Source organism: Saccostrea echinata, unplaced genomic scaffold (assembly GCF_033153115.1).
Source record: "Saccostrea echinata isolate AGI-Se365-2 ecotype Australia unplaced genomic scaffold, CSIRO_AGI_Sech_v1 ptg000022l, whole genome shotgun sequence".
Lineage (NCBI taxonomy): Eukaryota > Metazoa > Mollusca > Bivalvia > Ostreida > Ostreidae > Saccostrea > Saccostrea echinata.
In genome coordinates, this window is record NW_026889771.1 from 12,878,574 (window position 1) to 12,890,768 (window position 12,195).

Sequence of the window (12,195 nt, forward strand, 5' to 3'; positions counted from 1 at the left end):
TATAGCTCTTTGATAATGTTATGTAAATCAAAACAATAAAATCTAATTAGGGAAGTCTATATATTATTATCTTTTAACAAAGATCATAGTCAAAATCATATCTCATCTTATCGAAAAATCGGACGGAAGACCTACTCGTTGCTCGCAACGAGATCTCATCTAGTTATTATTATTATTCTTTTTTTTAGACAAAATTTTGTGCACGCGATTTCTCGAAAAATATGAATTTCTTTGAAATTTTCAGGGATAAAAGGTCTTTATATGAATTTTATATAAAATTCCGTTTTTTGGTAAATTCGGTTCCAGTGCCAAGATATGGACAATTTTCTGATTTCAAAATGAAATTTTGTCCGCGAGTGTTCTCAAGAATGGCTTAAGATATTAACTGGAGACTTATTAGAGATGATAGAACATGATTTCTAGATTGGAGAGGGCACCTTTTCGTTCGTCGTCGGCACTTCCGGTCGCTAACGGAAGTGATCAAAGAAATCGTTAAATTTCAACTTTCCTTTTTTAAATCAATTCTTACATCATATTATTGCATCTCTTTTGTAGTTTTGAAATATGTTGGTCCCACCGGAAACAAAAACGTCAACTTCCGGTTATAAGAGAAAAACTACATAATTTGAGTATTTTTCTTTCCCAATAATATCTTTTGTAGATAAAGTATTTGAAATGAATTTTAAGTATGTTATTCAGACAGCAAATGTCTAGAGTAACCTCAAATATCTTTCAAAAATTCACTTCCGGTCGCGTGTTTTTCTGTCCTAAAAATGAGAAGTTGTCTGAGCAAGATCTCGGAAACGGTAAGAGATTAAGACACCAGACTTATATGAGCAACAGACCTTAAGATGTAGCCAAAACCACTTGGGTTCAGAACGTCAGTCGTCACTTCCGGTCGTCACAAGAAGTGACCAAAGAAATCGAAAATTTCAACTTTTCTTTTTCTATTTAAAAATTGCATTACTTTATTGCATTTCTTTCGCAGATTCGAAAGATGTTGGTCCCACCGGAAACAAAAACGACAACTTCCGGTTATAAGAGAAAAACTACCTAATTTGAGTATTTTTCTTTCCTATAAATATTCTTTATAGATAATGTATTTGAAATGAATTTTAAATATGTTATTCAGACTACAAAGGTCTAGAGTAACCTCAAATATCTTTCAAAAATTCACTTCCGGTCACGTGTTTTTCTGTCCTCAAAATGAAAAATTGACTGAGCGAGATCTCAAAAACAGGTAAAAGATTAAAACACCAAATTTTTATGAGTAGCAGACCTTGAGGAGTAGGCAAAATCATTTTGGTTAAACGCGTCCGTCGTAACTTCCGGTCGTCACAGGAAGTGATCAAAGAAATTAAAAATTTTAACTTTTCTTTTTTAAATTAAAGTTTGCATCACTTTATTGCATCTCTTTCGCTGTTTTGAAATATGTTAGATTCCACCGGAAACAAAAACGTCATCTTCCGGTTTTAGGTGATAAACTACGTTATTTCAACATATGTAACTTTCTCATAAATATTGCTTATCGATAAAGTACTTGAAATGTTTTTATGCATTTTGTAGATACTGCAAATGTGTAGAGAAATGTCAGAGATTTTTTTTTATATAAAATTCACTTCCGGTCGCGTGTTTACCTGTCCTCAGAATTAGAATTTGTTTTCACAATATTGCTCGGCAACAGTAAACGACTGAAGTCTAAAACTTTCAGAACTGATAATCAGTCGTCAGTTTATTTGAATCGTGAGGAAATCTTGTATCGCCGTTACTTCCGGTCGTGACAAGAAGTGATGCAAAAAAGTGAATGGTTAATGGTTAGCACGTTGGATTTTCATGCTTACAACCAGGGTTGAATCTCCAGAGTGTCTGAATTTCTTTTATCACCTTTTCAGCTTGAATTTACATTTTTATTTTCAAAATCGGACGGAAGACCTCTCATTGCTCGCAATGAGTTTCTAGTTTATTATTATTATTCTGGATTATTTGGAGGGGTGTTATTTCTGTATGTAATTTTAGTAACACGATTTAGTAATCAAATGATATACTGTAGTATATTTTATTCTGAGAGTCTTCTGTTAAATAGAACCTGGATAGTGGATAAGTCATATAATGACATATGAATCATCCAACAAAGTCAGGAATATAAATACATTTCAGAGGGGATACGGGTAGGCGGACCAATATAGTAAAAGCGTGAGGGGGTGGTTTGGGGGCGGGGCTCTGTCGTATTTGATATCAGTATTTGCATAGACTTAACAACCACACGTAACCAACAGTAAATTTAGGTCATCCCCTCAATGACCTTTTAAAAATGGGTTATCATCATGGCTATTAATTTTGTTATCCAGCACGCCAACTGTAGACATTTTTTTTTACGTTTTCATCATATGTTTCATAATAACAAACATAGCCTAAAATCAATTATAAATAAACGATCTTCTGAATACGTATAGGATATATTGTTTGAATTGACATTACAATACATTATAATAAAAAAAAAATCTAAGAATTAAGAGAAAATGACAAAATGTAATTTCATTTACAGATTCAGAAACAAAACTGCGCATACTATAGATTACATTGCACATAAGAAGAACCTTAATTTAGGGTCACAGTGCACAGTGTTGATACTGCTTAAAGATTAAAATTACTTTTTGAAATAAGAAAAACCGACTTTGAAATTCAAATTCAATGCCCAAGTAACTAAAAACTCTTTCTATAAGTATACAAGGTTTTAAAAATTAAAATTATGAGGTTTATGTTTAGAGTCAGTGCTGTGCGTTCAGTTCTGAACATTTTCCAAATCAGATACTATGAATAGATAATTATTTCAGTGAAATAAATCTATATTGGCCATTAGGTTTCTTGTTTCACGTAAGTCCTGGTCAGCGACAATTCGATAACACATTTATCTAGCACTTCGGTTTTGCGACCTAAAACCAGTTTTCAATTTGCAGATCATTACAATTAAATGGGTTTTTTTGTATGTCTGCTGAGATACAAATAATGAAAATATTGTTACATTAAAAGTTTAAAATTTATCAATTTAAACTTATGTCACAGAAGTTACATTTTAATTTGTACATAAAATTGGCGCGCATTGCCAATCGAACGCGTTTGTTGCGTTTGTTTGTGTCGTGTGTCTAGTGTGAATGTATTGGGAGATCATGTGACATTGTTTATTTTTGTATTTCCACGTGTTTCCGGTTAGGTGACCTAATGTGACTTTACAGCTGACAAATAACCGACTGTTTTTATCTTGTTAATATGCATGTTTTAATTTCTGCACCTCGTATATAAGCACAGTACCCGCCAATTATTATATTTTCAATGTTTATATCTATTCGGTATATTCGAACCATCATGCTCTTGGAAATTATTGTAATTGACTGGTATCTTTTAATTAAGATCTAATATCTTTTGGAAAAATATTCATTTTTAGGAGATGTTTTATAATTGCTATTGTGTGGCAAGGGTGAAAATACGGCTATTTTATAAAACTAATACATTTTGTTTGGATATGATATTTAATTTCATTTTCCCCCCTCAGATAGAGATAGTAAAGTGACACAAATTAGAGCTGTTCCTGTGGTAGAGGGTTCCAGACCGATTTAGAGGGGAAGATAACCTAAGAAACTTATTGTACTGGACAGGCTGTAGATGGTTGATTGTTGCTTTTCGTCCCTTCGAGAATTTTTCTGTATCGTCAAAGTCCTATATGGGAATATTAGGGGAAAACCCTTTTTAAATCCTTTTTTAAGAAAAGCAGCGGGGATTAAATTTTTTTCAAATATTGATCCTGAGGCTAGAAGGCCACAATTTGTGAAGAGGACACAAATGCTCAATATACTTTAATTAAAATTATTTAAATCAAGGCCAGGACTTTCAATTGTTGATCTTAATAAAGATTTTCATTCTTTTGAAAGAATTTCATTTTTTTTTGTCGGGAAGAGAATGGAGACTCAGGTGAGCGTTGTTGCACATTGGCCACTTGTTTAATTTAACTGCCTAGTTCATACTATCTGGTGCAATAAGCCTAGCTTGTATCAATACTTGTATAAATGTTGACTGGTCAAACCTTGAGCCCTCTGTACTTGTATCAATGTTGACTGCTCAAACCCACCGTGAGCCCTCTGTACTTGTATCAATGTTGACTGCTCAAACCCGCCCTGAGCCCTCTGTACTTGTATCAATGTTGACTGCTCAAACCCGTCCTGAGCCCTCTGTACTTGTATCAATGATGACTGCTCAAACCCGCCCTGAGCCCTCTGTACTTGTATCAATGCTGACTGTTCAAACCCGCCCTGTGCCCTCTGTACTTGTATCAATGTTGACTGCTCAAACCCGCCCTGAGCCCTCTGTACTTGTATCAATGTTGACTGCTCAAACCCACTGTGAACCCTCCGTATCAGTAAACGGAGTAATCCGGTAAAATTAGTGTAAAAACATAGCCTAACAATTGGTATGAAACATGTCAGTAAAATACGACCCATCTTAAGGTTGTATTTGTACACAAAATCATACCGTAGAATTTGCATAATGGTGACATTGAACAAGATTGTAGAAAGTCCTGTAAAATCATTTTATTTGTCAATAGCCTGCTTCAGTCTAAAAATTGACAAACTAGTAGTTTGTTAGTTGTCCATAAACGTCTATAGTCAGAAGTTCAGAAGATAACAGCAGTCTGTTTTCATATGAATAGAAAGAAACAATATTTAGTGAATGTAAATATTGTGTTGTATTTGCACTCAGACACTTATGGGTTTGAGAGTACAGTATATGAATTGGATATTTTTCAGAGACGATTTACAGTATAAATAGCACTCTGCATTTAATCTAGTTCATTTTTTTCATATTCAGGATACAATACACGTGGATACATATGCATGTGTAATACTTAGTGAATAAAAATCCTATACAATTATGACATGACAGTAAAGATGAGATTTATTCACACAATTGGAAGAAATTATCATATTCCTCCTATCAAGACATACATTTTTAAAATGTATCTTCATATATTTTCATTACTCTTAAGCAATTATGTATATTATTATACCTCAATTTAAGTATCCCATGTAAGCTGAATCTCATTATATAGTTCGGGGGGGGGGGGGGGGAGAGAGAGAGAGAGAAAAGGGTTACTAGTATGCAGACATCTTTTTAAAATAAAAAAAAAACCTTTTTTTCAGTCATGATTTATTTTTATTTCAATTCTACCCAATATTATATTGTTTCCACTTTTAATGTTATGTACAAAAAATAAAAAACAAAACAAACAAATTTAAAAAAAATGACAAAGATGAATTTAAGCAGTACTCTCAGCTAAATTTTTTTTTTAATTTGCCTTCTTTTTCTGTAGGAATTTATTAAGCATAATCGGTATATTTCTATATGGCACAAGAGGAAAAGTACATGAAAAAAAAAATATACAAAAAATGCTTGGAAACACACACACCCTCACACACACAATCATAAAACGCTACTTTAACGCACTAGTATAACTGTGACTGTTCCTGTTAATGGAGCATAAATAACATAGCATAAACAATGTTATGTACTTATACAAGAAAAAATTATACAAAACGCTCATGAATGTGAATTGTCGATCTACAAGTAAATCTTTAATATGAAGTCATTCATTCGAGAATGTCAGTTGGAAGGCTTTTCGTCTTTTTAGTCTTTCAAAGTAGGAGAGAATCGATGGGTGGTTTTTTAGCAGCTCTCCATTTTGCATTACACTTGCCCACCAAATGTTGTACCCAAGTACGCAATCTGCTGCCGTGAATCTAAAATTAAAATTTCGTTTTTTTAAAATTTAATTGCACATAGAAAAAAGTGTAATACTCTACACAGCAATTGAATTACACTGTACGTAGAATAAATGTAAGACTACATGAAGCAATATTAGCATAGACTTCTTACTTATCTCCGCATATGTATTTTCTGTTGTGTAGTAATTTTTCTATGTGAGTGGCAGAAGAGTCAAACTTGGACATCATATTTTGAATTAAGACATTGTCCCTTTTTTCCGGCTCTACAAACATCCATTGCACAAATAGATGTTCCAGTATTTCATCGATGGTGGCACAACAGTAAAAAATTATGCTGAAACAAAAATTCAAAAACAATTATTTGGTGTTTTTTTTCTTCTTTTTGATACATTTCTTCCAAAAACTTCGTGAAAAAAACTAATTCAGTAGCTATCATGATATCTACATGAAGTTGAATTGCGTCAAGTAAGGACACGTGGGTAATTATTAAGGTATACTGTCAGTTCTTAAAATTCTTCTTGAAACAAGATGTGTTTGTGAAACACTGATGCCCCTGATGGCAACTTATAGCAAAGGTTAAACTATCTCAAAAACAAATCAAATATGTTGGTACCCAAAGTAAGGTCTTGTCTCGAGGAATATACCTGTGAAATATGAAGGCCCTAGCAGCAACCATTCAATAAATATGGAAAAAGTTAAAAATTTCAAAAGTAAGTCAAACATCAAGGTCAAGCTCAAATGGTGAAAATTAATGGTGCCCAGGGAAAGGCTATCTCACAAGAAATACACATGTGAAATATGAAAGTCGTAGCACCAATTGTTCAAAAGTTATGGCTAAGGTTAAAGTTTTCCAAAAATAGGTCAAACTCCAAGGTCAAAGGGTCAAAGTTGTTGGTATCCAAAGGAAAGTCTTGTCACAAGGATTACATATGTGAAGTACGAAAGCCCTAGCTCCAATCATTCAAAAGTTATGGCCAAGGTTAAAGTTTTTCAAAAGTAGGTCAAATTCCTAGATCAAGGTCAAAGGGTCAAAGTTGTTGGTAGCTAAAGAAAGGTCTTGTCACAAGGATTATATATGTGAAGTATAAAAGCCCTAGCTCCAACCGTTCAAAAGTTATGGCCAAGGTTAAAGTTTTTCAAAAGTAGGTCAAACTCCTAGGTCAAAGTCAAAGGGTCGAAGTTGTTGGTGTCCAAAAAAGGTCTTGTCATAGAAATTACACATGTGAAGTATGAAAGTCCTAGCACCAATTGTTCAAAAGTTATGGCCAAGGTTAAAGCTTGGTAAAATTTTGCAAAAACTGGGTCAAACTCCAAGGTCAAAGGTCTAATATGATGGTACACAAAGAAAGGTCTTGTCACACGGAATACACATGTGAAATATGAAGCCATAGTTCCAACCAATCAAAAGTTATGGGCAATGTTAAAGTTTTTGCGGACAAACAGACAGACAGACCGACAGGGCAAAAACTATATACCCCAGAATCTTCAAGACGAGGGCATAAAAAAAGATCAAAGTCTATCCACAATGATCCGTAAGATTTCTTAATTAATGAAGGGTCAAACTTCATTAATTCCTAAATTTAGAAGCGAATGTTTAGTCACAGCATCGTGAATATATTTTAATTGCAGTCTACATTGTCAGGTTAAATCACGCCACTTACTTAAGGTAGTCCATTTTTCTGTCTTTCTCTGGTTGGAGTTTTTGGTAGAGATCTGCCAGATACATACAGATGGCTCCTGATTCTATCAAGGGTTCTTTTCCCTCTATCTCAAGTGCTGGCACTGTGCCAAGATGATGAATATTGCTTCGATAATGGTCAATATTGGATTTGTCCGTATCTCTTGAATTATATAACTGAAACTGAACATCGTCTGTGGCTCCCAGTTCTACAAGATTATTTCATGATTTTAGTTTTTGGAATTCGGAGTACTTGTGCAATTGACAATGGTTATCCTAAATATTTCTTATAAATAAAAAAAAATATATTAATTAAAAAAAACACACCCCTTCACAAAATAAAAAGAAATCAAAGCCAAAACGCACACACCCACTCTTTACCCCCCCCTCCCCCCCACAACAAAAACAAAACAATATATAAACACTGTTGTTCGAGTATTTGAAAAGTCATAAAAAATCTAAACCTGAAATTTAAAAGTAATATTTTTTTGGATATGATATGCTAATGTGTGAAAACTTTCAATATATTGTTCTTTTGTTTTGTATATTGTTTATTGTCACTCAAAAATTCACAAAGTCTTACTACATGACCTGATATCATCTTAGTGGGGGTCAATAGTTTCTATTAAGGATGAGGGCAGACTGTCTATATTTTCTTGTGTTATCATCCAAGAGGAATTTGGGTTACGGTTGACCAAGTCACTTGTACTTGACAAAGCAGAAATGAGATCCTTCAAGACTGGAATATTATCTGTTTTATCCAAGTCAATTAATAAAAAATTATAGATAACGCTGATAATTGACACTGATAAAAATGTTATACTTGTAAACAAAATAAGATTAAACATTTGAAATGTTAATTAATAGTAATACTGGGATTTTTTTTTCTTTTTTAATTTCTTTCTTTTTTTTAAATTTAATTTTATTTAATTTTACCTTGTTTTATTTCTAAATTTTGTTTTATTTTATTTTTAATTTGTTTTTCCCCCCTTTTTCCTAACGTTTGTATTTTAATATTTGTTTGTTTTTTTCTTCTTGTTTCTTGTTATTTTAGATTTTTGGAGGGGGTGTAATTTCTGTATGTAATTCTATTAACACAATTCAATAATCAGATAATATACTAGTATTTTTTTTTATATTGACTGTTAAACAGAATCTAGATAAGTCATGCCAAGCCGCGAAAACCGTGCAAACTTGTGAAGGTTTTACCGTGCTTATATATAATGACATATGAATCAACCTATTAAAATAAATTTCAAAGGGGATACAGGTAGGCGGACCAAAATAGTAAACAAGGGGGAGGGCTCTGCCGTATTTGACATCAGTATAAGCATAGACCTTATAACCATATAGCAACCGACAGCAAATAATTCAATCTCATATGAGGTCTTTTAGGTCATCGATTCAGTGACCTTTTAAAAATGGGTTATCATCTTGGTTATTTCACCTTTGATATTCAGCACGCCAACTGTAGACTTTTTGTACGTTTTCATTATCCACAGTGATCATCTGTTTTAAAATAATAGATATGACCTAAAAATCAATTATATAAAATAAAAATCGTTTGAATACGTTTAGAATGTACTGTTAGAATTTGACAAAGGATATATAACCTTTACATATGTACAAAAAAAAATATGCTTTCAGTAAAGAAAAATGACGAAATGTAATTTGATTAACAGATTCAGAAACAGAACTGCACATACTATAAATTACATTGCACAAAATGGAAGAACCTTAATTTAGAGTCACTATACACAGCCTTGATTATGCTAAAAGATTAATTACTTTTTAAAATAAAACAAAATCGTTTTAAAATTAGAAAAAAAAGGTTTTCCTCTATCCTTTTCAAATTCGCGGGGTTTCTCATTTTTTTCCCGATTACTCGTTGCTAATGTTACTTTCGGCATTGTCTTAATTTCTTGGCTTAATGTCAGAAATTTAAAAAAGAAACAGCTAAAATAATATTGTATATAGTTCTACAGTGAAAAACGATGCCAATGGCGTGGACACGCAGGCAGCAGTGTGAAAAGAAAAGAAAAAAAAAGACTAATATTTATCATTCATTTCTTTAATTTTTTTTCCAAAATGAGATTTGAGATCTTTGAAAAATTGGTGAAATTAAAAGTTTAAAAAAATCCTTAAATATTTCAATTCATAAAAATAATTAAGTCTTACCATGAACAAGCCATATGCATCGGTTGGAGCGAAAGTTTGGGAAATAATAAAGTCGCATTTTATAGTTGTCCTTATTAGTTTCCATGCTCGCTCTCTACAAATTGCTCTATCGTGCATGTTATCAACCCAGGAAGCGCTTTATATACGTACATCCACTGTCCTAAGAGAGGTCGTGTTTGCAAATCACATTTGAGATATAAAGCTTCAAGCAGCGTCACGGTCAATCATACATCAACACATGACCTTGATAGCATAATAGGGAATCAATATGATGACATTATTAACCAATCCGTAAATAAATTTTACATTTATAAATTGTGCATTTTTCCTTTAACTTTTGTTTCTTTGTGCTTTTTGAAGATTTTTTTTCTTGCTTTGTTTGTTACTGTTTCGTTTTGTTTCTTTAAAACAAGTGGCCCATGGACCACTACGCTCACTTCTGTTAAACAGATTTCTTCCTTTTTACAAGTCATTTTTTCCTCCCTATTCTGAAAATTTTGACCCCGTATTGTGAACTCTCGATCCCTAGCCCCACAAGAATCCTGGCAAAATCAAACTTTAATCCACACATCACAGGGATGCTTCAAAATTATATCAATATGACTAACATGACCTTGCTATTCTGGAGAAGTTTTTTTTCCTAGTGAACGTGCATTTTGTAAAATCGGATTCCCGATGCCCTGATTCTAGTCGTACCCTAACCCCAAGGTTAATACTTTGAAAAAAAAGAAAAACAATCAAAATAGCTGAACGCAATTTTGCATATTATTAATTTTATATGTTTTACCAGACATCATATATTAATCCTCTATTGTATCCTCACCCTCCTCCCTCCGGGGAGGGGGGTATACCATCTTAAATTTGCACCACCTTGATGCTTGCGTGTAATTATGACTAGTCACTAATCATAGCCCTGTTGTTCTTAAAAAAGATTTTCAAAGATTTTTCCTGTATCTTTCCTATCTACAATGTTAAATTTTGATTCCTTATTGTGTGGCCCCACCCTACCCCAGGGGTCAAATTTGAATCTGCACTACCAGAAGACGTTTGCATGTTAATATTAATAATCATGGCCCTGTTGCTGTTGTTGAGAATATTTTTAAAGATCTTCCCAAGTATATTCCCATGTAAACTCTATTACTTATTGTCACCCGTACATGTATCCCTGGATTTGAACAAACATGAATTTGCACCACCTGAAGATGTTTGCATTTTAATAAGACTAACTGTTGTTTTTCTGTTTTGAAAATAAGATTTTTTAAAATTCCTTAATCCATGCCCTTTGGGGGGGGGGGGGGGTGTCATGATTTGACCAAATTTTACTATGCAAAATCTATGAATGTTTGTATATTATGGCCCTGCTGTTCCGAAGAAGATTTCAAAATATTTTTTTTAAATATATCCCGTTGTGAAACTTTGTGCCACTTATGTGGCTTCAACCTATCCCAAGGTCACTTGAATTGAATTGACTTCAATCTGCAATACCTGAGGACGTTTGCTTGTTAATATGACTAATCATGGTCCTTTTGTTCTCAGGAGGAAGGTTTTTTTTAAAATTCTATATACATGTACAGTGTATATTATTTTCTTTCTATTATATTGCGTCTGATAGGTATTCTCGGCCAAAAAAAAAATCAAAAGCCTGAAAGGCTTCAATGACGTCGAAGAAGAAAAACAATTTCAAAAGATCATTTTGAATTTGAAGATAGCAATAAGTCAAGTGAGTGACTCAGGAGAAATAATAAAAAAAAATAGTTTTAAACAAAATATCACAATTACAGTCTGGGGCCTTATGTCATGGTCCGAATGGAGCAGGGTTCGAATTGACCAGACACCGTCGAACATGTTTCATGCTAAATTCTTTTCAGTCAGTTGAAGAACTATGAAGGATTTCATAATTTTATATAATATTTTTTCTAATTGCCAATGTCAAAGCGTTGTATTAGTGATTGCATCTAAACTATACAACCAAGACTGTTCTGTTACAATTACGATCGAGTTACGATCGGGCGTGGTATACGGTATACTGGGAAATGGAGGAAATAGAGAAATACAGTAATACTGGTCAACATCATCGGTTTTTAGGATAAAGTTGGTCAGAAGATTGTAAAAGTAAAGCTAAGATTTACAAATTCAATCTTTTCAGTCTTATAGTATTCGTGTTTATGTAATTTTGTAAATTATTTAACCGCCTGTTGGGTTGTTTGTGTTCCACGGTTATCGTTCCAAAATGTTATTCATGTCATTCGACGCACCTTTCTGTAGAAATTCATCCGCAACAACCATCACGTTTATATTGTGTGAAAATAAAACATAATATCGTTGTTTTGTAAAAGAATTAATTGTAGATACAATTGATGCAATTTCATTTTCAAGCTATAATTATTCATTGTGAGCATTTTAAAAGAAATTGGTTTATAGCTATTGCTATTTTCTATTGCGGATGCATCCACTGACACATTCGGTCGCGTACATCCCTTGGCGATTTCACTTGGCCGATCGCTAGATGACGTTCGAGCTCCAAGAGTTCGACGTCATAAAAAAAAGTCATCTCTCGAGGGTCCG

At 33.2% G+C, this 12,195-nt stretch overlaps 1 protein-coding gene across 1 annotated transcript; it reads right to left on the reverse strand.

Annotated features, from left to right (window-relative positions):
- Positions 1-5,628: 5,628 nt before the first annotated feature.
- On the reverse strand, positions 5,629-11,916 carry LOC133190598 (uncharacterized). Its single transcript, XM_061326290.1, has 4 exons — positions 11,886-11,916; positions 7,436-7,661; positions 5,926-6,108; positions 5,629-5,789 (listed from the first exon to the last, which is right to left on the reverse strand). Exons 1-4 carry the CDS (start codon positions 11,914-11,916, stop codon positions 5,636-5,638), a joined length of 594 nt encoding a protein of 197 aa, XP_061182274.1. The 3' UTR covers positions 5,629-5,635.
- Positions 11,917-12,195: the final 279 nt, after the last annotated feature.

Excerpts from the sequence above, each read along its gene's own strand:
- LOC133190598 (XM_061326290.1), bottom strand. The coding sequence starts at position 11,916 with ATGGTTGTTGCGGATGAATTTCTACAGAAAG. Across the intron at positions 7,662-11,885 it reads GGATGAATTTCTACAGAAAG|AACTGGGAGCCACAGACGAT; the intron begins GTGCGTCGAATG and ends ATAATCTTGTAG. Across the intron at positions 6,109-7,435 it reads AGAAAAATGGACTACCTTAA|CATAATTTTTTACTGTTGTG; the intron begins GTAAGTGGCGTG and ends TTTTTGTTTCAG.